The following is a 27944-nucleotide window of genomic DNA, read 5'->3' as shown; positions in this document are numbered from 1 at the left end:
ATTTAACACTGTACAGTTGGGGCGCTTAATATGCACAAAGTCAAGTCTCAAGTCGTCTACTCTTACTATTGCTGCCGATTGCTCAGTCATTGAGTGAAAATAATGGATAATTCCACAAGCAACTTATACTCTTGAAATGCCCTAAATTATTCTCCTTTAGCCTGCATCTAAATTTGAATTGTTATGGGGCTAAGCAAAAGATCATTCTGTGAGTAAGTCTTCTATAAATAGGAAAATTGGGGAAGATAAGATAGTTTTTTTAATCAAGACTCCCAATGTTTTCTCTTAAGATTGTGTACATAGCAACCAACCTTCATAGAGATAACGAATGGTAACAGCTACCAGGAGCAACAATTAGGATAAGATTGTTTATGTATGGTTCAGAAACTATCGAAGTAGTCTTTCCTCTAAAACTTAGAAACAAGATGTTGTACACAACGTTTATTATTTCACTGTAACTAGGCTTAGGAACTACCAAAGTCAATTTCATCTTAAAATCTACTTTTTTGGCCCCTCCTAAAGTCTGGATAAATCACGGAATTATTTTGAAATTGAAAGATATATATTTAGTGATTTATTCACCAAAATTCCCAGGTACCAGTATTAACGAATTCTGCATTATGGAGAAAAAAAACATTTAAGTTATATCCAGTGAAAGTCATCAGATAATGCACTACTCAATTTCCAAAATGTATAGTGATAGATATAAAGTACCTGCCGTCGTCTGAGCCAGATTTACAGGTAAGGAAATCAGCTTATACATTTTACCATCTTCTCAAGGGGAATTTACTTAAAACACTCTCAAAGAATCACAAATCCAGCATTTTAAATGTATTAAATAAAGCATACGTTTTTGGTGAACTCTACATTTAACACAGGTATAAAATGAGGCTCTGGGATGGAAAAAATCAAATATGGATTTCTGACTCCAAAGAGAAGGGGCAAACCACACCATATTTATCTCCAAAACAAACAAAATACCTGCTCCGGTTGAAATGTCAGCACAATCCTATTTAAGAAAGCATTTCAAAACAGACCGAGTGGCAGATCTCTGAGGACTCACCGGCACCTTATCAGCCCTCAGGGACTCCAACATACCTTCACAAAAGGCTCGTGGTCTGGTCTGGCACAATAGAAAATCTGAATGTCCAAGGGCAATCTTCGTACCCTCATCATGCCCGGGTGAGGACTGTCTGCTTGCTCTCTAACGAGGAGCAGGTTTTTTCTCTATCTGCTTCCACACCACTGTGACTTGTAGCCACAGTGAGCTACAACTGCTTTTTGAAGTCTCTCGTTTCCTGCACGCTTAAGTTTCTGTTTCCCTTAGGAGAGGGTTCAACATTTCTACAGGAACACACCCAAATTAGGATTCAGAGCAAACACCCGCTTCCTGTCAGGCACAGCCAGAGAGGCTGTAAACTGACACTTGTACCTTTGAAAGGGTGATTTCCTAACAGGACAACAAAACCCCATTGTTTTCTTTTCTCCTTAGGCTTTCCTTCCAAATTGTCCTCCGGCTAAGCTAGCTTTTCTAGCCCTGCCTTTTCAGAGTTTTTTCCAGCACCTTCTTTAAAGCTAAACCTCCCCGTTTTAACCTTTACTACGTTCTCTGATATCAGTTTGAATCTCAAAGGAAGGATGAAAAGCAGCCTTTACCTGAGGTAGAGTCCTTAGTTTAAGAGCAATAGCATTTCATTTCAATACCCTGTCATGTTTGTCGGGTATGAGGAACTTCAGTGAATGGGAGAACATCTGGTTTACATGAGGCTGAGAAAAATGTTACTTTAGATCAGATTTTTCAAAAGAGCTGTCAAAGTAATATTTATCTTTTACTTTTTAGAATATTAGTCTTCATGACTAGTAAGCATGATGAGTCCTCCTCTACTCCCCAGATCAGATGTCAGGGGGTTGGAAAGAAATATAGATCACCATTGGATCAATTGCAGTGATCTTTCTGTGACTTTTCCAGACCCCAAATGGCCTTTCGGTCCTGGGTACTGCTGAGGGGATCCGAGTGCTGTTGTACAGCTCACGCTGAGGGTCAGTTCTAATGAGGACTCTGGCAGATACTTAGTGGCCAGTCCCAGGTCAACCAGAACTTATTCTCAATGCAAGAGCCTGGACACAATCTGGGGCAGAAACACTCGGATTTTGTGCCAGTCAGACAGCATTCTCTTCAGTACCTCCCCGTCATGACAGCTAACATTACTGAGTGCTTTCTATATGATGGTAAGCACCGGGGCTTTGCCAGTCTCGGGGACACAAAGCAATCCATGGTCTCCAGTGGGTGAGGAGACAGAGAGACATTTATAAATAAATGAGTGCCATTCCACATGATACAAATGCTAACAGGAGCAGCTCAAAGGAGGCTGGAGCCACCTAGCGAGTTCTGAGATGCTTATTCACAGAGGAGGTGGGGCTTCAGTTCCATAGCAGAGGGTAGGGTGTGGGGAGACGGAGGTGGAGGGTACAGCAGGAACACAGGGATGTTCTAGGTTCACTCTGGCTTGAGAATAGAGAGCAAGAGAAGTAGAGATGAGGCTAGAGAGGGAGCAGGAGTGGAGAAGATGAAGAGTCTTGATGCCATCAAGGGGCTGAGAACGTATGCTGTAGGCCAGTGTTTCTAAAAGCTGGCTGTTCTTCAAAATCATCTAGCAGCTTTTAAAAATACAGATTCTGACATTCCATCCACCGGACCTACTGAATTAATACCTTTAATGGTGAGGTGCTAGGATTCAGTTAAAAAAAAAAATCACCACCTGGTGGTTCTGATGATTGGCCAGGTGGGTAATGATGGCAATGGGGAGCCACTGAGTGTTTTAAGCACGGGAGCGTATGACCACCTTGTGTTATTTAAACAAGTTAAATAGATAGCACAGAATATATATAAGACCTTTAAACACAAGGAAGAAAACATCAGAAATCATTAAATAGTGCTGGAAAAATTGACTATTAAAAATATTACCTATCATATATCAATAAATCAACTGTAGAGTGATTAAAGTTTAAATTGGTATCATTGGGCCACCTATACATAAAAGCATTATAAGAAAAAACCATAAGCAAAAACTATAGATAAAATAAAAGACGAATCACAAACTAGGAAAAAAATCTGTCAAAAATACAGGAGACAAAGAATTAATATCTTTAATCATAAAGAGCTCAAACTGTGTGATGAAACTATTAAGATTCTTTTAGGAAAACGGGAAAAGGAAATGAGTGGGCATCACAAGGAAGAAAAAACACAAATTTTGTATATATTATAGAGCAAAAATTTCTAGAAAGGAGTAATAGTAATAATATTTTCTGCTGGTAGAAGCACAGTGAGAAGGGTATTCTTCACATTGCTAGCAAGTTAAGTTGGCATCATATCAAAAATAAGAGCCTTAAAAAATTGTACCCTTATACTACATAATTTCACTTCCAGGAAACTAAGAGTTGCAGATCATCTCATCCTTGTGAAAAACTTGAACCAACACAACAATTCCTAACAGTATGAAATCATTAAATACATCATAATTGAGATTAAAAATATTATGCAACCACTAAAAATAAGGCTTAAAAGTCTTTTTTTGTTGTTAATGCCATTGAGTTGACTCTGACTCCTAGCGACCCTGCGCACAGCAGGGAAGACTCTGCCCATCTTTTTGTGCCGTCCTCTCCTCTTCCGGTGCCATATCAGACAATGCCCCACTGCTATTCGTAGGCTTTTCAAGGCCATTTTTTTCAGAAATGAGCGCTTCTTCCTAGCCTATCTTAGTCTGGAAGCTCCACGGAAACCTGTCCACCATGGGGGACCCTCCTGGTATTTGAAATCCCGGTGGCATAGCTTTCAGCATCACAGCAACACGCAGCTGCCACAGTATGACAACCCACAGACGGGTGGGTGGTGTGGTTCCCTGACTGGGAAACGAGAGTGCTAAATCTTAACCACTTGACCACCAGGGCTGGCCTCATTTTGGTTAGTTAAGCATTTTTTAATACATTCTGAAATCATCAACCCAGGCCGCAGCGGTGAGAGCGCCAAATCTTAACCACTAGACCACCTAAAAATCTTTAACATGATACAATTATCACAATGTGTCAGGTGAGAAAAGCCAGATACAAAACTCTACATAGAGCATGACCCCATTTTGCAAAAATAAAAAGCAAGACTCACCCCCTCTTCCCCTGCACCACCTAGAAAACATCCTAAAACAAAATAGCAAAAAAAGAGTCAAAGGAAATGTACAAAAGTGTTAAGTATGATGAGATATTATTTTTAAATTTTCTGCATGGTACTTTTCTGTAGTTCCCAAATTTCCTACGATAAGCAGGGATTACTTTTAAAAAATTAGGAATTAAAGATTATTTAAAGAGCTTGCATATAGGAGGATGGACTGGTGGTTGAGGTGGGACTGGCGGTGCCCTTGGGAGTCCAAGTGAAGGGTGCAGAGGGCAGCAGTGGTAGAAGGGAGCGGAGCTCCCTGTACCAGGCAAGATCAGAATCAACAAGATTCTGACTAGAGATGACCAACTAGATATGATGATGAAGAAGAAGAATCTGGGATGATACCTAGGCTTCTGGCTTGAGGCACTACTAATTAAGATGGGAATTCATGGGGAGAAGGAAGTTGGGGTGAAAGATGATGAGTTGCTTTGGACATGCTGAGGATCAGACACCTGTTAGCCTCCAAGGGAGTGCAAGACTCCTCTTCCCCACCCACAGAGGAGGAGAAACACTGTTATGGTGGCTTGGCTTTAAAGGTAACGCTAGTAAGCAGGGCTTGCTCCTGCATGGGAGGGAACTTGGCCAGCATTCTTCTCCTCATTGCACTTTTGGACTCTCTTCCATGTGGCAAGAAAATAGGGACTAGGTGGCCTGAACAGTCCAGTTACTTCTCCAGTTATCTTATCTTTCCACGTGTCCTGAGTGTCAGCAAGAGTACTAAGAGCTTGGAAGAGGCCAACTCTTTTCTTCCTCTTCCACTGCAGGTCTAGAGACTACATTCTAGAGGGATCTGCCCTCTCTTTCATTCCCCTCAAAATGGCTCAGTCTGAGAAGGCCTGGGGCAGACTGCCCAAGCACAGCTCTGCTCTTGATTCTGAAGCAGACCTTTCTCTCTCTGCATATCTCGAGCTCCTTTTTCTCTGGTGCTGGTAGGTGTGGCTTCTCTCACTGGAGTTGTCAAGACCTAAGATTCAAGGTTGGGATTAGTGGAAAGAGGCAGAAGAGGCCTTAAGAGAACTGCTTCGGCTCAAGATATTCAGGCCTAGTCAGGAAAGGATTAAGTCCCCAGTGCAACCTAAACCTTCTCTCTGGAACTCCACAGTGGGGCAAGAGGCCACACCTTCAGCAAGAAAATGCACCTTTCCTGACTTTGCTTCCTCTGTGCACATATCTCATGGGGGCCTCTCAGGCAGGGATGATTAGGTGAGGACAGGACTTGATATTCCTCTGTGCCTTGGCCAGAATACCAATGTCACACGATCTCTGCCTCGTGGAGACTTCTAGCAGTGCCTGTGGGGCATCTGTGATCTCTAGAGTAGCAGCCTGGGAGAAAGAGGGTGTGATGCAGGCAGATGTGGGAATCAGCAGTATAAACCACGAGAGGTGATGTGCTCATCCAAGGAAGAGTAACTGATGAGGAGAGAAGAGAGCCAAGGACAAACTCCTAGCGACAAGCAAAGTAGACTCAGAAAGACTGGCCAGAGACAGGAGGACAAACAGAAAAGCCAGAGTTGATACAAAAAGCCAAGGGAGGGAGGGCCTAATAGACAAGCTTACATCTTCAAACAATGGTCTCAAAGAAGGAGCTTACGAACTATGGGGAGAAAAACACATAAACAAGTAAACTGCTGGGAAATATACTACAGAGCTATGAACAATGGGCTGTGGGGGGACAGGAGGAGAAACTTTTCTGGAAAGCATCACAGAAGTGACCAATGAGCTGGACCTTGAAGGATGACAGGAGTTACTATAGAAAGCTGCGTGTGCTTAAGTTGTACACATTTGGGCTGAGAGGGAGTGAATGAGAAAGGGGAGAGTGAGTGGTGTAAACACACATATGAAAGGATCTGGCATTCCAGAAGGGATTATACCTAAGGGGCAGGCCTCATCACCCATGGTCATCCCAACCTGGCAAGGTCCCAGCCTTGGAAGAATCTGACTGCCTCCTTGATGAATCTAAAACCAGACTGGGGGTGCTGCTGGAGAAAATCACCTCTCCCTGCAGCCTGGCACCACTATTAACATATGGTGGCAGACCCCGACAGGGCCTTCAGTACCAGGCAGTCATCCTATGACACTTCTTTACTCAGTATTGTTCCTAGGCTCCAGACTTGCTGTTTCATGCCTTCTCCATATTCCTCTAACTCCTCCTTCACGTCTAGGAGATGGCCCCTCCTTCCACCTCAAAGAAACCACTAAGATGAGAAATGCCATGATTTGCCACCACCAAATCTCCATTTTATTTGCACACATCCTATTCTTTTCTACTGTCCGATCACCTGTCTAAGGCCAATCCAATCCCTAATCCCACATTCCCTACAGATCCTCAGGGATCCACTCTCCTGATCATTCGTCCCTCATCCCTTTATCTTCTGCACCTTCTACTCTACTGTTCCCGCTGACCTCATCTAAAGGTTAGTCTCTCTCGCAAGAGGCAAAACCCTTCCCCAATCTCACCTCTTCTTCCAGCTTCCATATTATCTCATTGTCATTCCCCAAAACCAAATGTGAGTTGTTTGTCCACATTTACTAGTTCCACTTACTCACCTCCTACCCATTCTTTGAACTACTGGAATCTAAATTTTGAACCTACCACTTTGATGAAACTGCTTTTGTCAAAGTCACTATCTTCCCCCCGGTTCTAAATCCAAAAGACATATCTCAGTTCTTGTCTTTTGACTCCTCTGCAGCATTAGTCATTTTTGAACAATTACTTCCCTCTTAAAACATTCTCTTCCCTTGGCTTCGAAGACATGACTTTCTTTATTTCCCTTCCTCTTCCCTGGCTGTTCCTTGTCAGTCACGTGTGTGGGCTCTACTGTCTTTGGCCCTTTAATGCTGGAGTCCTTAAGGTTCTGTTCTGAGCCCTGTTCCCTTCCCATTGTACACACTCTCCTGGGATGACCTCATCTACACTCACAATTTCAACTTTGCTAATGATTTCCAAAAGTGTATCTTCAGATCTTTTCCCTAAGTTTTATTCTCAGTTGTTTCTTGGACATTCCACAGGTCCCTCAAATTCAGATTAAAACCAGAACCTCAGAGAGCCAGACTTGATGGCCTAGCAGTTAAAGTTAGGTGTGCTCCACTTCAGCGGCCCAGGTTCAGTTCCGGGGCGCGGAGCCACACCACTCGTCTGTCAGTAGCCATGCTGTGGCGGTAGCTCGCACAGAAGAACTTACAACTACACACAACTATGTACCGGGGCTTTGGGGGGTGGGGGGAGGAGGAGGAAAAAAAAAGGGAGGAAGATTGGCAACAGATGTTAGCTTAGGGCAAATCTTCCCTACCAAAAAAAAAAAAAAGAACAAAGAGCATTTCCTACTAAATCTAACCGTCTTGCTATGCTCCTTATCTCAGTGAAGAACAAGTACCACTGTCTCTCCAGTTTCCACTGTAAAAACCAAGAGATCAATCTTGACATCATCCTTACTTATCACATGTAATTAATTACTCACAAAGTCCTGTGTATTCCACCTTCTAACTATCTCTCAATCCCCTCTATCCTCGCTGCTACTCTTGTAGCAACCATTATCTCTCAACACCGATTACTGGAAGAGCCTCCTAATGGGTCTTCAAGTCTCAAGTGTTGCCTAACTCCAATCTATTGAACATCCGTCAGCAGAGAGAGCTCTCCGAAATGTGTATCTGTGTGTACTTCGTGCTCAAAACAGCTCAGTGCTTCCGACTGCCCTTAGGAAGAGAACCAAACTCCTACGCATGGTTCACAGCTCCTTCACTATCTGCCCTTGCTTACTTCTTCAGCTTTGTTTCTTTTTTTTTTTGAGGAAGATCAGCCCTGAGCTAACGTCCATGCCAATCCTCCTCTTTGTTTTGCTGAGGAAGACCGGCTCTGAGCTAACATCGGTGCCTACCTTCCTCCACTTTATGTGGGACGCCGCCACAGCATGGCCGGAGAAGCGGTGCGTCGGCGCGCACCCGGGTCCGAACCCCGGCCGCCAGCAGCGGAGCACGCGCACTTAACCGCTAAGCTACGGGGCGGCCCCTCCAGCTTTGCTTCTTGCTCCTCCCTCAGCTTTGCATGCTACGCTCCAGCCACACTGAACTTTTGTTAGTTCATCAAATGCCCCACTCTCTCTCTTTCTCCCCGGGGTCATTCTCTGCACAGACTTTTCCCTCTGGCCAGAACATGTTCCAAGTTCCTCTCCCACTCCGACTGCCTATATTCCCACTTCTTCCCATCTCGGCTCAGCTCAACCTTCTGGGCAGCTTTCCCTGACCCCCTGGCTCCACGCTCCAAGCATGTGGCACTTCACCTAGAATGGCAGTTATCTCACTGTATTGTAATGAGTTATCTATATTCCTTGATGCTAAATTCTACTTATCTCGTCCGTTGTGCCCCTAATAGGAAGGGCTGGGTAAGTGCTCAAAAAAATTATGAAGGGCTTTTCAGGCCAAATTAAGGAGGTTGAATTTCAACCCATATGTGAAGGGGACCCAGCAGCAGTTTTACAAAAGGGGAGTGAAAAGACCCAGTGGTGGTAGCGGCGGTAGGGTTGACGGTGATGGGGCCTTTCTGACACACATGACTAGCTTCAAACAGAGGAAAAAGGCTACCTTCCCATATAACTTCAAAGGGGCACAGGAAATCTAACTTCTTGCCAGCCAAGAAGTTCTTGGGATCTGGAAACACGAATGCTTTTATTGCATCCTGTACTTTAAGGACCATGGCAGTGTAGCCCCTCTTGAGCGCTTACCTCCCAGCTCTTGGTGGTTGGCTCGCTGAAGAAGTTGTCAATCATATTCAGTTCTTCCTTTTCCACCACCACAAAGCCTTGCTCTTTGGCATCTTTCCCATAGACGTCAGGAGACCATTGAACAAAGAACGTGTATAAGTGATCCACCCTGAAAAACACGTTCGTCACAGGAGTTAACACCAAATCCGGTTTCCTGGCAGGCACTAGCGGGACTTGGGCACATACCACCAGCTTGGCAAATCCATTTTATTAAATGGGAAATTTCCCACTGTGAAGATGATCTCTACTAGTGCATTCCAAACTCGGAAAATAAGTCAACAAATGAAGGCAGAAGCCCAGAGACACCGAGAAACTGTCTTTTAATCTGAGCTCAAGATCAAGAGATGGGAAAGAGACCTCGCGGAGCTAGCTAGCCCCCTTTTGCCAAGGCAGGACACAGTGAAAAGACAGCCGTCTATGAACCAAGAAGTGGGCCCTCACCAGACATCGAATCTGCCAGCACGTTGATCTTGGACTTCCCAGCCTCTAGAGCTGTGAAGAATAAATTTCTATTATTTTTAAGCCACCCAGCTTATGGTATCCTTTTACAGCGGCTGGCCTGAACAGGCTAAGACAAATATTAATAGAACTAAATGAAACAAACAAAAAAGTCACTCACAATTCTGATATCCCAATGGATCAAACTGTTCTTAGGCTTCCATATTGCTATCCATTCTTGTCCACACATACACAGTTTTCTTTTCATTGTAATTGGGGCCAAGACATAGTTGTTTGTTATACACGACATTAAATAATGCACCTTTGTCATGTTGCTAGTCTTTGTACTGATTTGTAAAGGCTACGTGAGAGAGTAATGGACCATAATTAGCCTGTGCTCCCATGTCCTCAGGATATCTAGCTTGTTTCCATTTCTTTGATTGTACTTACAATGAACATCCTCATGGTCTATGCCTTTCACCATCTTTTGAATTATTTCCTCAAGGTTAGTTGCCAGAAAAGGGATTACTGTGCCAAAGGGCATGATTTTATGTGTGATTCATCCTGCCAATCTGCTTTTGAAAGCTCACTAGTTTACTCTAACACCAGCGCTGCGGTTTGTGTCTACGTTTCATAACAATCTGCTTATCCTTTTAAAAAAATGAGTTTAATATATATTTAAGTTTGACCTGAATCACTTCATGTTTCTTTGAGTATTAGTTGGCTTGAACGTTTTTCACAGGTTTTCTTCCCGGCTACAGCTTTTCTTTCATGAATTGGCTCTTTGTGATTGTGGAGTCAATGCTTCTTTTTTCAGTTTATGGGAAACTTTACATCACGTAAACGTGAACACAAGCAAACGCGTGTCTAAGGTTTTGTTCCCCTTTTTATATTAATCATGTCTTTTCTTCCATAATACAGAATTACCAATTTTCATATACTTTAAAGGTACATTTTGACATTTCTCCTACTCCTTCAAACATGGAAAATTGTCACCCAAGACAAGGTGTGTATCAGTAGGTATGATATGCTACCGTTTCTACTTTTTTAAAAAATAGATATAGATATGTTATAATTGTACATGGATATGATAGTTAATTTTATATGTCAACTTGGTTAGGTCTTGGCCAGTTTTTGGTCAAACACCAGTCTAGATGTTGCTGTGAAGGTATTTTTTCACATGTGATAACATTTAAATTGGCAGACTTTCAGTAAAGCAGGTTACCCTCCATAATGTGGGTGGGCCTCATCCAATCAGTTGAAGGCCTTAAGAGCAAAGGACTGAGGTCCCCTGAGCAAGAAGGAATTCTGTCTTTAGATGGCCTTCAGACTTGAGACTGCAACCTCAACTCTTCCCTGGGTCTCCAGCCTGTCAGCCTGTCCTGCAGATTTTAGACTTGCCAGCCCCCACAACCATGTGAGCCAATTCCTTAAAACAAATCTTTCCCTCTCTCTCTCTCTCTCTCTCTCTCTCTCTATATATATATATATATATCCTATTGGTTCTGTCTCTTTGGAGATCCTTGACTAATACAATGGCCTACTCTGAAAGGCTATATAAGAAACTGATCAAAATGGTTACCTCTGGGGAATGGAATGGGGTGAGAGAAGGACATATTTTACATCATATACATCTTGAAGTTATTTCAGTTTCAAGTTAGTCCATTTTTATGATTCAAGCATCAAAATTATATTTTAAAGAGCAAGTAATGAGAAGTTTCCTTCTCACTCACATCCCTGTCCACCACATTCTGTGCCCACCATTTCCCTTCTAGGTGACCACTTGATAAGTTTCTTGTGTGTTTTTGTGGTGTTATTTATGCAGATATAAATAAATATGAATATATATTTTGTCTTGCATTTCTACAAAAGATAGTACTGTTCTCTACCTTGCTTTTTTCACTTAACAGTCTATCCTGGATCTCTTTCTCATCAGTATATAGATGGCTTCCTCATTCTTTCTTTTACAGCCACACGGTACTTTACAGTGTGGATTTACCATAGTTTATGTAACCATCCCCTATAGCTGGACACTTGGGTTGTTTCCAAGATTGTGCTGTCATGAACAATGCTATGATGAATAACTTCCTGTGTGAGTCATTTCACAGGTGTACAGGTACAGCTGTAGGATATATCCCCAGAAGTGGGATTGCATTGTTAAAGGAGCAATTCACTTATAATTTTGACATATAGTACCATGTTGTCCTTTTTAGGGATGATATGATTTTTTGCTCTCCCACCAGCAATATGTATACTCTTTTGAATCTTTGAAGTATTTTTACCACATAGTATGAAATTTCCTATTGAAAATTAACTTAGAAAAAATGAAATAAATCACTACTCCGGAGAGGTTTGATAAGTCTACAATTCTAACCCTTTTAGTTTTCTATTTATTTATTTATTTTTTGTGTGAGGAAGATCAGCCCTGAGCTAACATCCATGATAATCCTCCTCTTTTTGCTGAGGAAGACCGGCTCGGAGCTAACATCTATTGCCAATCCTCCTCCTCTTTTTTTTTTCCCCCCCAAAGCCCCAGTAGATAGTTGTATGTCATAGTTGCATATCCTTCTAGTTGCTGTATGTGGGACGTGGCCTCAGCATGGCTGGAGAAGCGGTGCGTTGGTGCGCACCTGGGACTGAACCCAGGCCGCCAGTAGCAGAGCGCGCGCACTTAACCACTAAGCCAGGGAGCCGGCCCCCTTGTAGTTTTCTAACACTTAAAATTTAGTCCATCTTAACTGTATTTTGGAAGAGAGTTGAGAACCAAATATGCTTCACTCTAACTTTTGGAAAAGGAGACAATTATTACACGCATATCCCAATCAGATAAAACGGCTTCCTAAATAGTGTTGGCTAGCTTACTTGTGAGAAAGAGAAAATCGGTCCCTGATACTGGGAGCTAGCCTGGTCCCTTCAGCCAGGCCTCACTGTTCCTAGGAGCTAGCCTGGCACTCACAGCTAGGTCCTGGTATCTCCTATTGAACATAAACAACTTTACAGAACATCACCATCAGACAAGGCCACTCCATGACCACGATGAATCATGACAAAAACAAGATCACTCTGAGGTCTCATATCTGAACACAAAAACGTGAACATTATCCAGCCACAAAAATGACCAAACATCCCTCTAATCTGGCTAATATGAATGACTGCTTCTTTACCAATTTCAGCATTAGCCTCTCTAGATAACCTTCTAGATAAGACTTATAAGATACCCCACCATAGAATGACCTCTGCTTCCTAACAGCATCCAACCCAGAGCAAAGTCCCACTTCCTCAAGTCTTCCCCCAAATCACCCAACACAACCTAAATCCTCTAATTCCTTTCTAGTACCCTCTTACTGAAATGGCCCATGGTCCCATGGTGTGCCTTCTCCCTCACTGCAACAAGTCAACCCAATTCATTCAGCTTCAGGTGTGTTCTTGGTGGTCGCTGGCTGGAGGGCGTTGCTTCCCTCGACAACACTCCCTTTGCATCCACTATGTACCAGCGACCCTGCCCATGTGGAGCTTACCTTCTGGAATACTAGAGCTAGTGGGGATATTGGATATCGTTTAATCCAACTAACTCTCCTTAGATGTAAGGGAAAGGGGGGGTCTGAAGTCTACCATCAGCATCACAGCCAGGACTGGATCTCCTGAGGCGGGCATCAGGTGTCTTTCAACCACACTACAAAGTCCTCTCCTCATTCCACATTGATTTCTGAACCATTTCCCAGTTAACTTCCTGGTTATGTCACAAGACACATTTTTATCACTTTTTGGACCCATTTTCCACTTCTCATTTGTCCTCTAACATTTTACCCTCACAGGAGAAGTTGGTGCACAAGCACAAGCACTCAAGAGGCGCTCCACGACACGCTAGCAGCTCACGCCGACACGCGTCTCTGCGCAAGACTGCAAGGGAACGAGGGATGAGGCACCGATTTGGAAGTAAGACTTCATTTCTCCGTAGACATTATAGGAAAATATCAATTGTGAAAAATGAAGGTCAGTAAAGATTTTACAGAGAGAGCTCACCTTAGCAATTGCCAGTCACTTCCCTTTTTGCTGACAAAGACATTAAGTTGCTTGGGGAGACCATTTGAGCAGTCCTTTTTAATTATGCAGATATAAGGTAAGTTGGACTTACTATTCTGGAAGAAGATATAATTGGACGTTCCTTGCTTGGTGAAGACAAGTCATTCCTACAACCCACTGGGAGGGTGCATGGGATGGAAGATGGGAGAGAGGGAAGATTTGTATAAGGTCTAAAGGATTTCCTGGGGAGGAGGCATCTTGTGCTTAATACCTTCTCTTTCAAAGTTTAAGATTATTAGAGCATCTCTGATGAATTAAGGTGGTCCTAATAGAGGTAAGCCCTTAGGGAAAGACAACACCTCTTCCTCCACCCCCATCCTTTTTTTTTTTTTTTTTTTTAATTTTTATTTATTTACTTTTTCCCCCAAAGCCCCAGTAGATAGTTGTATGTCATAGTTGCACAGCCTTCTAGTTGCTGTATGTGGGACGCAGCCTCAGCATGGCCAGAGAAGCGGTGTGTCGGTGTGCACCCGGGATCAGAACCCCGGGCCACCAGCAGCGGGGCGCATGCACTTAACCGCTAAGCCACAGGGCTGGCCCCCCATCCTTCTTGAAGAGAGAAACTCTTGAAGAGGGTAGGGAGTTAGGGGAGTGGTCTGGTCTAGACTGATGACCTGGGATCCAAATAAACGCCATGATTATCTTAGGAGCAGGTTAATTTGGGCATGGTGTGCTGCTGATGGTAAAACTTAGACCAAGCCCCCCACACAGTGGGCATACTATGGAAGGAAATGGCTACATATGCCATATGCATATGTGTGAGTTCCTTAGGAGCTGAAACAACCTGGGGATGTGGGGAGCACAAGGTCAATTTTGGCATAAAGCATTCTTGCCTGCATGTGTCATTCTTTCTAGAAGCAATATCTCAGCCTGGGGCAGGTCTCTGGGGTGACCAGGTAAGGGGGTTTATCCCACACCTCTTCTCTTGGGACTGCCAGGTTTCCAGAGAGTGGTGAATCAAGCCTCTGAGGTTGTGGCCAGAGCGAGTGGCCTATTCTGCAGCAGCCAGTGGGGGTTCAAGAGCAGCCAGGACCACCCCTTTAAACTAGGCACTGGGTTTGGTGAACTTACCAAAGTCTCTAGAAAGGAGGGAAAAGGCATTCTCAAAATATCGTAGAATAGAGGCTCAGGGTCAAAAAATTTTAGTATTAAACAGCGAAGCGCCCTTATGTTTTAAGCACTGCTGGTGTAATATAACATACCAGCTACCTAAAAAGAACAGACGTGATTCCCTCCCCCGGGGACCTTACATTGCACAATAACCCTAAGAGGCAAGTATTACTCATCCAATTTAAAGATAAGGAAACTGAGACTCAGCAGATGGAAGAATATGCCCAAACACCCCATCCTAGAATGTTCCAGCCAGTCTAAGCTGACTGCCTCTTCTTTTATGAATACTGAACTCCAAGCGGGACAGGTACGCTTTTGGACCTGTCCAGAGACAGAGGTCTCATAGTATGGGTCAACTGCTTCCTCAGCTTTGGGTTTTATTAATAGCTTAAGTAATATTAGTGAGATGCCCTGGGTGGCCCTTAGAGCACATGCTGCCCACTCCCCAATCCTCCTCCTACACCGTCCATTGGTAGGCTCACGGGACTGCCAGCGCTGTGCTCTGTGCTTGGGGAACATCATGGGGCAGCCGCCTGACCTCAGCCATGCTTCTGAGAATGGTTCTCCACTGGCTGTGGCACGCAGGGCAACGGCCCTGAATGGCCTCCCTCCTCTCTCAGGTGGTGTGTTCTATCTCTGCAGCAAGAAAGTCGCCCCAGCCTTGGGAAGCCTCAGGTGAGGTGAGATGGGAAACTTCAAACATACATTCTGCATGGGGCATCCTGATGGGAAATGCTCACGTCTCTTCTCGCAGACATTCAAGGCACTGGCACACCCTGACTTCCCTCAACAGCAGCCTCCCACACGAAATCTCCCCATTCTGTCATGTACATGGGCCCTCACGCTATGCCTCTGAGGGAAGAGCAGAAGGAACGAAGAATCAAAATGGCCTGTTCCACAAGAGAAAATGAAAGTTCATTTGGAACCAATCTGACTACTTAATTCTTAGGCCTCTGGAGACCAAAGGGAAAGAATTAGTGTCCCTCTTCCCAGCTCTACTTCTGCTCAACTCTCTAGCTTTCGTTTATGTCATTTTTACGATTTAATTGGGGAGAGAGAGGAAGAGGATATGACTTCATCTTTTTTTCTTCTAGATTAGAGTGGCTGTAAGTTAAGTTTATTTAACCTAATTCTTGGAATGGTTCTTTTTGGCTAACTGGGTTTTCCCAGTGGTTGGTTCCCAGAACTCAACGCTGCCCTCTGGAAACAGGCCTCACCTTCTGAAAATTTCCCTCCTTGTCCCTCTGCCTCCACATGCCCTGTCCTTCCCCTTGACGGTATCAGTTCTGCGGTATCAGTTCTGCTCTCACCTCCACCCCACCCCCTCCTCTTCCCGCAGCATCAGCCCCTCCCGGATTCACACACTTCCAGGCCAACCTTTCCATCTCACCGGCGCCCCCTAGAGGCACAAAGTTTTGATCCTTCTGCTGCACCTGCCTTCCAAACACCTGCCCACAGAAACAGAAACAGTCATCTTTCCAACTCTCTTGGGATGATGGATGTTGCTGTATTTTCTTATTCATGCTGAATGGATCCACTACAAATCAAAGGCATCTAACCTTGGCTAGGAAAAACTCTCCCTCATGGGGCTCCCTACTCACCTCTACCTCTCTTCCTTCACTAGCCCACACAGCAGCTTTTCCAGACCTCTGCTTTCTCAAGTTCTCAACCTCACCTCCCACTCACCTCCCTCTCTAGACAGAACACTCTCCACTGTACCATTCTAATAATGCACTCCCCTCTGCCGTCCCTCTTAGAGATCTTTCTCTCCAGAAGAAGGAATTCCTCTTTTCCCCATTTTAACCCTCCTCTCTGTACTTTCACCAGTTCCACTCCTTGGTGAATCTCCTCCGTTATCTCCACCCCACCTCTCCATTTTCTCCATGTCTTTATCACCTTCATTTTAACCCACAAAGCTGCTTGCATTTCCCCATCCTAAAAAAATAAAAGCTCCTGGATTTTGTTTCTCCCCAAAGCTCCCTTCCCATACCTCATCTTCCCTTCAGGGTATATTGTTAGCATTTGGGTTAGCATATGTTCCAACTCATTTTCATTCCTGAATTTTCCATTCTGATTCTATTAACCTTTCAGTACATGCCCTTTGTTAAATCTGCCATAGATACCATCTAGAAGGAAGCAGAGTTTTTAAATCTTGTTCTCTCCCTCACTACTTGAGTGAAGCTGTTTTTCTCAAAAGTGACCTATTGTCAGACTCAACAGTATCTCAGTCATCATCTGTCTTGACCCCCGAAAGCCTGTTGATGGCTTTTGTGAACCGCTCTCACTGACTCACCCTGTGGTCTGGGATGAGTCACTGAGCTTCTCTTGGCCTCAGTTCCCTCAGCACACTGTCTAGGGCCTCTGGCCAAGCCAACACAATTACCAGCAATTACAGCCATGTTGGCTGCTAACTGCCCGTGAAGCAGTAAGCGCGGTAACACACGTGAGCTGGGAACCGGGTCAAGTACTAGGTTCTGGGAAATGCTAATATTTAAGGAGCAGCAGCAGAAGTGGTCCTAGAAGGAAGCCAAGAAGAAATGGCAGAGAGGTAGAGTGATCTTACAAAATGCAAAGCTGATCACTTCGCCCAACTGTGTAAAATCCTTCCAATGTCTCTCCGCAGGTTTTACGATGCATTCAAACTCCTTAGGGCTGCCTGAGAGCTTTGTTTTGTGCCAATCCCCACAACTCCTTGTTCCAGCCATATGCTCTTGTATCTTTGCTCCAACATCCATTCTGGCCTCTGTGCTCATGCTGCTGCCTCTTTTCTTATTATTATCATTGTTTTTAAGAAGAGTGATGACAAAGGTAAGCCCAGTGGAGAAGCATCTCAGGCTGGGGTCAGGGAAGGCGTCCCGGGGGCCATGGTCATGCAGAGTGCTGAGGGATGGGGAAGAGTCAGTTACAGATGGAAGCGGAAACGGCCTCCTACCAGAGGGAATATGTGCAGAAAGACATGTTATTTCAAGAGCAGGGTGACGCTGGAGGGAGGTCACAGTGGACACGGCAGAGAGAAAGAAGGGCAATGCAATCAGGTCACTGGTGACTTTCTGACCGAGGATTCTGCAACAGGATGGGGCTGCTGAGATGCAGGAGACCCAGGCCCTGCCTAGAGTGCTCAGACTGAGGGGAATAAGTCAATCCTGAGGGGAATAAGTCAATCCTAACACCGTTACAACAATCCAGTGACAGAAGCCAGTGACCATCTGCCTGGGATGTCTGTGTTGATCAGGCAGGGGAGGAATTCTTGACAGGGGAATGGAACAGCGAGATTTATTCTTTGCTTCATGGGATGGCAGGAGATGAGAATGAAAAAGCCAGAGGGCCTGGGTCACTGGGTCACAGAAAGTCTTGGACGCAAGATAAATGCTTGGACCTTATCCCGAGGCCACTGTTTCCCAGTGTGGCAGGGGTGGTTCCAGTGACTTCAGAGGGTACACAGAGGAACATATTTTAATAGCTACATACTTAAAGAGTATTAGTAGTAAATACAACTAGTGTATTATACCTCTGGTCTCCCAGGTATTACTATTCTGGAAAAGGCTAAAAAAAAAATAAGGATGATTTAAGTCCTTTAAAGACAACTATTAAGTAAACAGCAGCCCAGAGGGTATGCAGATAGGGGGTATTTGTGAAGGAAGCTGTGAAACTGAAACATGCGAAGCACTGCTGTGGGCGCTGGGGAGACAACACCCAGAGCTTTAGCAGGGAGGAGGCCTGGCCAGATCTGTAGTTTAGAAAGATTGCTGTGCAGCCAAGTAGGGAAGGTCAGGAAGAGACAGGACTAGAGACAAAGGCTTTGTTGAGAAGACTACAACAGGGATGCCACCAAGAGATGATCAAGGCCACAGCCCAGGCGCGGCAGCGGACCTGGGGAGAAGCCTGCCATAGACACACCTCCAGGCACAACACCAGCTCCGACCCAGCCAGCCACCATTAACACCAAAACCCGGCACCCCGGCTTTGTTTGGGTTTCCTGTCTAATTACAAATTTGGCTCAATCAGATTTCTTCATAAATTCAAAGGTTTTTATCGTCAACACAAGGCTCCTTTAGGGATTCACCCCAAAGGAGACACCAGATTCAAGTTACAAATCCCTGTTTAGCAGATCAAGTTGTCATCTCTGAAGAAGAAATTGAAAGAAAGTAAACGATACAGGTTCTTGGAAAGCAGTGGCTTTACCTCAGAGGCAAGAAAGCACCGCAGGAGAAGAAGCAACAACACCGGCAGCAGAAACAGCTAACTTTCATCCTTTAGTGAAAAACAAGGCCGTTTTTTCTCACAACAACCCCATGAGGTAGCCCCTATAATTATCGTTCCTATTTAACAGAGGAAGAAACAGATGCTGACACAGATGAACTAACTTGCCCCAGGCCACATAGCGTACGAGTGGTGGACCCGGGGATCATCCTCAGGTCAGCTCATGGTCTCAACCAATTATGCTTCACCATTTCCTTTATGGCCAGTTCCACTGTCCTGGTTTTACTCTTTTATAAAAGCTTGTCACTGACAAAGCTGTAGGGCTGAGGGATATAAAACCTGATGAAAAATCCAAGAGTGGACGCCTGGAACAAAACATTATTCTATTATTCACACTTTAGGTATATAAGCTTTAGGTATAATTATAATCTCTTTTATCAAACAAGACTCACTACTAGTTATGGTGGGATTTTATTTACTGTTGCTTTTTTTCTTTTCTTTTTTTTTTTTAACATAGTTTTGAGGTAAAGTAAAAAAAAAAAAAAAAAAAAAAAAACACTCACACGTTTCTAAGTTAAAGACCTGAATTCCCAAACTAGCTGGAGGCTTTCAGAAAGTTCCTTAATCTCTCTAAGCTTCCAAAATGAAGATAAGAAAACCAAGCTCCTCAAATAGGTGTCAGGAGCATTAAATGTGCAAGGAAGTTCATTCTACCTTCGGACAGACCTTTTAGAAAGTCCCTTCTGTGTGATTACCTAAACTCTCGCTACCACGGAAACCAACCAATTTGACCAAAATGACCCAGAAGCAGTTAAGGCATTCTTGTCTTATCCAAGGCCATTTGACTGGTAGGAAAAGAAACTGGGGCTATACACAGCAAAATATAACCCCCAAACCACCCACTTGATTTAAAAGTAATTAGCAGGAACCATTAAACAATTTAATACCTATTACATTAAAAACGTATTTCAGAGAACATTATGGCACAGAGGACGGGAAATAACAAGAAGACAAGGAAAGGGGAAAAGAGAGAAAGAATGTGACCTAGAGAGTACTGAAATATACATATATATATGCAGCCCCACTGTTCACTTGTATTGCTGATTATAAGTTACAGATACTCCAATGCACTTCAGCCTAAAACCTCCATAGGCTCCGTTCTGAATGGACAGCCACAGAAGCCTAATAGGACAAAACACACTGGACCACAGACCTTGTTACTAGAAAACCATCACTTTTTAAAAGCCACCTCAATGGCCTGGTCCGAGGTCCCTATGTGAAAAAGGTAATTTTCCTTGCCCTGTAAGGTCCCCTCTGGATTCAATATTCTACAACTCCAAATGAAATCAACAGTTAATAATGCCCTGGTGTGATGCCCATTCTTAAAGGGTCTTAGTGTGTCTGTAAAAAGAAACTTTATTTACAAAGTACCAACTAAAGATGCTTCTTTCCTCCGGTTCACCAAAAATAATAGGTAAGTTCCTTTGAGACTCATTGATCAAAACAACAGTTATACCTAGAGAAAGGATCACTCAAAAATAAGTAAAAACTAAAAGTTCATATTAATATCAGTGCTGGCGGCCGTAGGCTGGCAGCTCATATCTCACACTCAGCAGCAGATACATTCTTTTCGGTCTGCTCACTACTTTAAAAAAAAAAAAATAATCCAACAGTGGCTAATACTTAAGCAACGGGGAAATTTGACACACATAATCCCTATTTCAACTTTCTTTGAAAATGATGGGAAGATCTAGCAACACCATTCCCACGTAGCGACATTGGGTCGGAGGTACACGGCAGCTGTTCCCTGGTAACACTGGCCCCAGCTTCCCTCCCTCCACTCCTCTACCTGGCTCCTGCATGCATTTAGGCTTGCAATAATTACCGTTTCTGCATACTTACTCTCAAACACTGTGTGCAGCACCCATTGGCAGGGACTCATTACCCTACGGTGGAAACGGGTGACGAGCTCCTCTCCAAAGTGCTGGCATTCACTCCTCCAACAGAAAGCAGAGCCAGCACAGTGGAGAGCTCACTTATAAAGGGGGTTATTTTTTCATGAGGTTAGGTCTGGCTGTAGAGTCACTGATTAACTCAAGGCATTTGCCAAAGCTGGTTACTGAAGTTATGAAGGGTGGCTGCCTAAGAAGGTGCTTCTGGATGGTGGTGACGAATTTCTAGAACTTTAAGGTGATAAAACAAAAGGTAAAGTGACCAGGAAAAGAATAAGAGGAAGCAATATCATTTCAAAACATTTTAAAGTATTAAGAAAAAAGAAGGGAAAATATTTACATAAGCAACTAATAATCCTATAGCTTATATTTGTGCAGCAGTTTTCCAAAACTTATAACTTGTGTTAAATACAAAGAGAGAAAGATAATTCCTTTAGGGATTGCTTTGGAGACCTTTTTGGTTTTTTTTTTTATTAGTGACATTCTCACCTTAAAACATCATTATAAGATTACAGTATGACATAATGGTGTGAGATACTTAAAAATCACAGGGTTTGTATTCTGAAAGATACCTGGTTTGACTAATTAGGCCTAAGTTGTTCTAGAAAGTACAATACTTTAAAGGCTATTCAACACTATGGTCTTCTTGGCACTGACGGTCATTAAAGATTTCAATTTAGCCCTGAGCCCATTAAAAGCAAGGTGACCTGATGAGAAAATTCAGCATTAACCATGGTTAAAGATCTCATGCTAGAAAACTAGGTCGGTTTGTGATGCCTTTAATTCATCTCTTTTTGTCTAAGGAAAATGTTCTTAAGAGCATTTTGCTTAGTCTTCATGAAGGTCCTTAGGACTTGGACATCTTCTCATTGTGAAATTAGTTTAAAAGGAGAATTTTCCTTTTTATGATTTTTACCTCTCGTTACCAAAGTCATGCATGCTCACAAAATGCTTCAGATAGAATCCTTAACGGCAGAGAAAGATAATCTTTTAAGTAAAGAGTTTACAAAATAGCATATATATATATACTATACATACACTATTATTACATTAATACACGCATAGAAAAAGGTCAAAAGGCTACAAAAATAAAAATAAATTGTAGTTAGCTTTGTGTAACAAAATTTGAGCTTTTAATTTTCTTTTTGCTTTTTTGGATTTTTCTAATTATATAAAGTCTATACATTATTTTTATTATAAGAAATAAGTTATTCAAACATTTTTATCTATTAGTCTATAGGTTAATTTATTTATGCAACCATCCAACTAACATTTAGGAGTATATTATATACTAGACCCTATGCTGTTTTTAGGACACAATGTCATAAGACTTGGTTCCTGCCCTAAGGTTAAAGTCCAGTAGGAAAAAGCCACAAGTAGTCCCCATTTGTAGAGGAGTATGCTAAGTTCTATGACAAAGGTGGGGGCACAGTGGAGGGGCATCTAAACCAGACAGGGAAAGTTTCCTAGAGGAGACATTTGACCTAATATGTGCACTTAGGAGAGGTGGGTAAAGGGGGGAAGTTAGGCATCCCAAGCCAGTCAATAAGTCTGATGCACATTTCTTAACGTTGAAAAACGGCCAGTTGTCCACAGAAGGGTCAGAATGGGAGCAAGAGATCCTAGAGATGTTAAATGGATAGAATAAGCTGGATGTGGTGACTGACTGATGCGGGGAGATGACTGAGAAGCAAGATTATGTCCACATTCTGGCTTTGGGGACTGAATGGCTGGTGGTACCAGTTACTGTGATGGAGAAAACAGGACAGTGGCAGGGACAAAGATGGAAATAAGAAACCCGGTTTAAGGCAAGATCTGTCTTGAGTTTGTTTTACCCGTGGATCATCCAAGTATTGAAGACTACTAGGTATATATGTGTTTGGAGATGAGTAGAAAGTTCTAAACTGAAGACATCTGGAAATGATTGGCATATAAGAAGGAATTAGGCAATTATATATATAGTCAGGCATCACTTAATGACAGGGATACGTTCTGAGAAATGTGTCATTAGGTGATTTCATTGTTGTGCAAACACCATGAGTGTACTTACACAAACCTAGATGGTATAGCCTACTACACACCTACGCTGTATGATACTAATCTTATGGGACCACCAACCTATATGCAGTCTGTCATTGACCAAAATGTTGTTATGCGGCACATGACTGGATAGTGAGAAACAGAGAGGGTCATTTAAAGGGTAACATTTAATGAGGAAACAGAGGAAGGAAAGACTGGGAAGGGATGATAGAAGGAAAGAGGGTGGCAAACACTATAGAATGTGAAAGTAAAATAGGAACAAAATAACACCCCTTTGTTTATCACAATATGCAGAATGCCAAACAGATTCTAGTGTTCTAACCCAAATCCAAAGCAGCAGAAAGTCCAAGGAAGGACCAGGTACTCCATATGTTTAAGGTTCCTAGCTGACTTTATTACGAAGCTAAGTTTGGCACCCATTGATCTAAGCCATGAATTCTTTGTTAAATCCTACACGTTCGTATCTGTGACACAGAACACATTTCTCCACAGCCTTCAGTCCCCAACATTTCTGAATTTAGGGAAATTACCAAACAGAGACCGATTGCTCCGCTAAGGGGAAAGGGTGCCAGACTTCGATTCCCCCTCGCAATGCCTCTGCACCTGGGGGTTGTTCACTGGTCAGGTGTAGGCTGGGAAAGCACTGTAACTGCCACTCCAGGGAGAGCTCATTGTAGAGTGTATTGTTCTGGGAAACAAGGATTTGCACAGGTAGAGAAGAGGGGAACCACTTGACTTCAGGAATATGGTACTTAAAAAAGATGCCAAGCTAGAAAAGTCCTAGACTTATTGGGCAAAGCCCATAAAGTGGCCAATCTTGGTAAAGCCGCAGATTCAGACAGATCAAGAAAAAGCTAGAAAGGCACGCCAGTCTGCAAAGGGCTTTTAAAAACAGACAAAGGATTTAGAGTTTAATTCTGAGGGCTTAAGATATTTTTTTGCAGCAATATAACAAGATCAAAATACCTTTCTAGAAAATTATTGTGGCCATAAGGTACAAAACAGACTTTAAGGGGAGGAACTAGAGAACAGGAAACAGTCGTTTAGGTACAAGGTGCAGTGTTCACAGTAAGTCAGTAAAATAAGGAACCTGGATCTTGTAATATTAGCTTCATAGGATGAATTTCGTGTGCTTTTGTTTTTGGCCAGATGACCACTATAACACATAAAACTTCATTCTAATAATCAGCCAATGCTAGAACCAGCCTGCAACTAAGTTAAAACATCTAATATCAGAGAAAGGACCTTTTAATCAAGCTCTTTATTTCCATACAATGTTCCCATTAGACCACCTCAGTTCAGTTAATGAGCACCATGGAGCATCATCCATAAAGTATCAGCCATGTCCTCTCCCCATGATCACTGAAACATGTCTAGTCTAGGTGGAAGCTACTTGAGCAAAGTCCAAGGAGATGAATAAATTTGCGGATGATGAAAATATTCATTCCCTCACTGGCCAAGAAATGACTTTGAGTGTATGAAATATCCCTCTCCCACGCCCATTTAAGTGATTTGTCAGACTAAATAAAGACTATAATTAATACAGTTTAACTGCCTGCTCTGTTGTCTAGTTATGAGAATGGGATTTGAAATCAAATGGATTTGAGTATAAATCCTGGATTTGATACTTGCCAGTTAGAGCAAGGTGTTGAAACTCAGTGTGTCCCACTTTCTGCATTTGTAAAATGGGGAATAATACCACATGCCTCATGAACTATCACAAGTATTAAGTGAGGTAACCCACGCAAAGTGGCATCCAGAGTACCGCGCCTGGCATGGAGTCAAGGAGGGCACCAAGTGAGTGCACTGCCTGCCCTCTTAGCCCTCTCTGACTTAGAACTGGGGAAATTGATAGTTGAGCTGGTGAGTTAATTTCTTTGATATTCCCCTTTGAGATTTTAAGAGTGGGAATCCTACTTTGGATGATGAAGATATCACAGAAGCATCCTTGTAAAGTATGTGCTCAATCAGAATAATCTGATGCATTTTATAAAGCTGCAATTCAGGCACCAGAATTTTATCAGGGTCCAAAGAAGCTTAGAGCCGCCCCCCACCGACAGTTTGAAAATGAATAAGATTTCAGATGGATGGCACATCATGAAAAGCCCAGTACTCATGACTTTCAGGCTTTACTCTAAAGATTCCAAAACTAAGAGTGAATACTTTTTAAAGACAAAAAAAAAATACAAAGAGAGTTAAAAGGTAGATCCTCAATAGGATCTGCCATCAACCAGTCACTCCTAACAATACAATATAGCTTTGATGGCCAAAAGGTTACATACATGGTCTTTGTATGTATGGCTGCCACTACTAGAAATGTGAAAAAGGGAAATAAATCCCAATTTGTATTTACTATAGTAAAGAATTTAAAATCAACAGAGATTGGACTAAAATAGTCTTTAAACTATACATAGACAGACAGATAGACAGACAGATAGATAAATGGATGGATATGCAAGTAATCTTATAAAATTAAAATGCAAGCACCTTTTAAAAGGACAGATACCTGTGTGCTCATGGGTACATTTTAATTTTGAAATTATAAAAAGATCCCAACTATTATAAAGTGCTTGGGAACTTCAGTTATTCTTGACATTATATAAGGAAATATCATGCTTTCTAAAACCGAATCAACATATACGATGAGTTTATTCTAAACGTGGGCAGGCACAAAATATAACCATCCTACACAAATCAAATGGCTTGCTGATCTTAATTAGAAGCTGATTAGAGAAACATGATATATTTGTATATCAAGGTACAAATAAATTTATTATTAAAGAAGTCACATAGAATAAAAATCCTCAGGCCACTAGTGACTTTATATCAAACAAATGATATTTAACAAGCACTCAACTTTAAAATAAAACAATTCTAACGCTACACTTGCTTCTTTTTTCATCTATCAAATTGAGAAACATAAAGAATCATAACTACTGAGATTTCCCAGCTTGTGGGGAAGGGCACTCTTATGCTGGTGGTGCGTAAACTGCACACTTTCACGCGCGACATGCATTTAAAAGCCTTAAACATATCTACTGACTTGGAAAGACTACTTGAAGGATTTTACAAAGGTGTTTAATGTAGCAGTGCTTATAATGGCAAAAAATTTGGAAAACCTACTATCCAAAGCAGGAATGATTCAATCAATCAGGAAACATAATGGGGGTGCTAACTATATTGTTCATGTACATATAATAATATAGTATTTGATGTGGAAGATATGCGTAACATATTAAGTGGGGAACAAAGCAGACTGCAAAATAGATTCTGCTCCCCCCATCCTTGCTTCTCTGTTTGTTCAAGTGTTGCTAAAATTATCTTAGCATAATTATTTTCAAGTTTAAAAAAATTTTTTAATATCCACGGGCTCTCCCTCTCCCACTTCCCCTCTCTTATCAGCTTACTTATTACCCAAATCACACTAACCAATTAATTCAGCTTGGATTAAACATTTATGCATGACTTGGCAAATTCTTCGTAATTCCTGCTATTTAATTCCACTTCCATCTTATTTATTTTAAAAGCCAGATAATATGAAATCAATTATTATAAAACATTTCAGAGATTAAGAGACCATAAATAATTGGAAAAAAAGAGAGAAGTTTAAATTTGAATAGGAATTATTGGTTCTTTCTAAAAAAGGAAATAATCTCCTAGTATTAAGAAAGAAAAAAGATAATTGTATTTTTTATATAGAAGAGTATCCAGGGCCGGCCCCGTGGCTTAGCGGTTAAGTGTGCGTGCTCTGCTACTGGCAGCCCGGGTTCGGATCCCGGGCTCGCACCGACACTGCTTCTCCGGCCATGCTGATGCCGCGTCCCACATACAGCAACTAGAAGGATGTGCAGCTATGACATACAACTATCTGCTGGGGCTTTGGGGGAAAAATAAAAAAAAAAAAAAAAAAAAAAAAAAGAAGAGTATCCAAATCTTTGGAAGACAATCTATATTAAGTCTCTACAAAGTGCTAGGAACTGTTTTCAACAGCTTTGCATAAGCTCCCCAGGGTAGGGTCCCAGTCTTATTTACCTACAACCAGCCCAGTGCCTGCCAGGACCTATGCATTCAATAATTGTTTGTTCAAATATGATCCAATTACTAAACACTCACCATGATCCATTTTTCAATTTAAGAAATTATGTTTCAAATGGATAACGTATCTCATTCTAGGGCCCACAGTTCCTAGCAATTCTCAGTCATCTCTGTCCGATGCTGGGGCTCATTATCCCACTGCCCAGGGCAGGGCAGCCCAAGACTCCATACCTCTTCCAGGGCAGGACACGCTATTGTCTTCTTCTTATGCCTCAGATAACTTCCAGCACAGTCTTGTGCAAAGTGAAGGTGAAAAATAAACGCTTGTAATACCAACAACCTTATTACTTGTCGTACTCTATCAATTTTAGATTACCTTCCAGATAAAATATTCCTTTAGGAACAATAGTGTTGTTTTTAAAGATACAAAACTACAGATTAATAGCTAAGTTAAAAAATTTTTTGCAAAAATCCTTTTGCAAAAATAATTAAGGTTTAGTAAAAGAAACAAAGTATATGTAAATTTGTAAATATTCAAAGTAAATACTGTGAATATAATCAAATAGAATAAAGTTTTAAGTAATCAAATCCCTAAATTATTTGGCTATTACAGCTCACAATTACTTTCAGAATGGTGTATAGGCCTCAGTCTAATGGTCAAATACTTGACCAGTGGTTCTCAATGTGAAGTGATTTTGTCCATCCGAGGACATTTGGCAATGTCTGGAGACGCTTTTGGTTGTCACAACTGGGAAGGTGCTGCTGACATCTAGCGGGTAGAGGCCATGGATGCTGCTAAACATCCTACAATGCACAGGACAAAGAATTACGCAGCTCAAAATGTCAGTAGTGCTCAAGTTGAGAAATCTTGTACTAGACGATTAAAGTAAGTTAGAATTATCCACTGTCCTCATGTTTAAATTAGCATCCAGTGAGAGCAGGAAAAGCCTGGATGTCCCAGGTTTGTAAGTCCAGTTCTGGACACTTGGCAAACCTCCAAGCACACCACTGTCATCTTCAGGTGATTCAAGAGAAGTACATGATTCTGCAAGCTGCAGTGGAGACAGGGAGGGTTTAAAGTTGACATGAACTCGATCCTCAGTGGATGTGCACATGTCA

The 27944-nt window shown here is 42.3% G+C and overlaps 1 protein-coding gene across 6 annotated transcripts in view; it reads right to left on the bottom strand.

Moving 5' to 3' along the window:
• Positions 1 to 27944, bottom strand: part of NCOA7 (nuclear receptor coactivator 7) — a 150945-nt gene that overhangs the window by 16617 nt on the left and 106384 nt on the right. For 5 of the 6 annotated variants that reach the window (XM_087444053.1, XM_087444055.1, XM_087444057.1 and 2 more), the window contains one exon: positions 8929 to 9076. In XM_087444053.1, coding sequence (XP_087300179.1) covers positions 8929 to 9076 — 148 coding nt within the window. Of the gene's footprint in view, positions 1 to 1098; positions 1926 to 8928; positions 9077 to 27944 lie in introns of those variants that run through there. The other variant, XM_004422292.3, reaches the window with a different exon arrangement.

This window comes from Ceratotherium simum, chromosome 19 (assembly GCF_057802395.1).
Source record: "Ceratotherium simum simum isolate JZ-2026a chromosome 19, ASM5780239v1, whole genome shotgun sequence".
NCBI classification, from domain to species: domain Eukaryota; kingdom Metazoa; phylum Chordata; class Mammalia; order Perissodactyla; family Rhinocerotidae; genus Ceratotherium; species Ceratotherium simum.
Note: the sequence above shows the minus strand (reverse complement) of the source record. Positions and strands in the feature narration are given on the sequence as shown.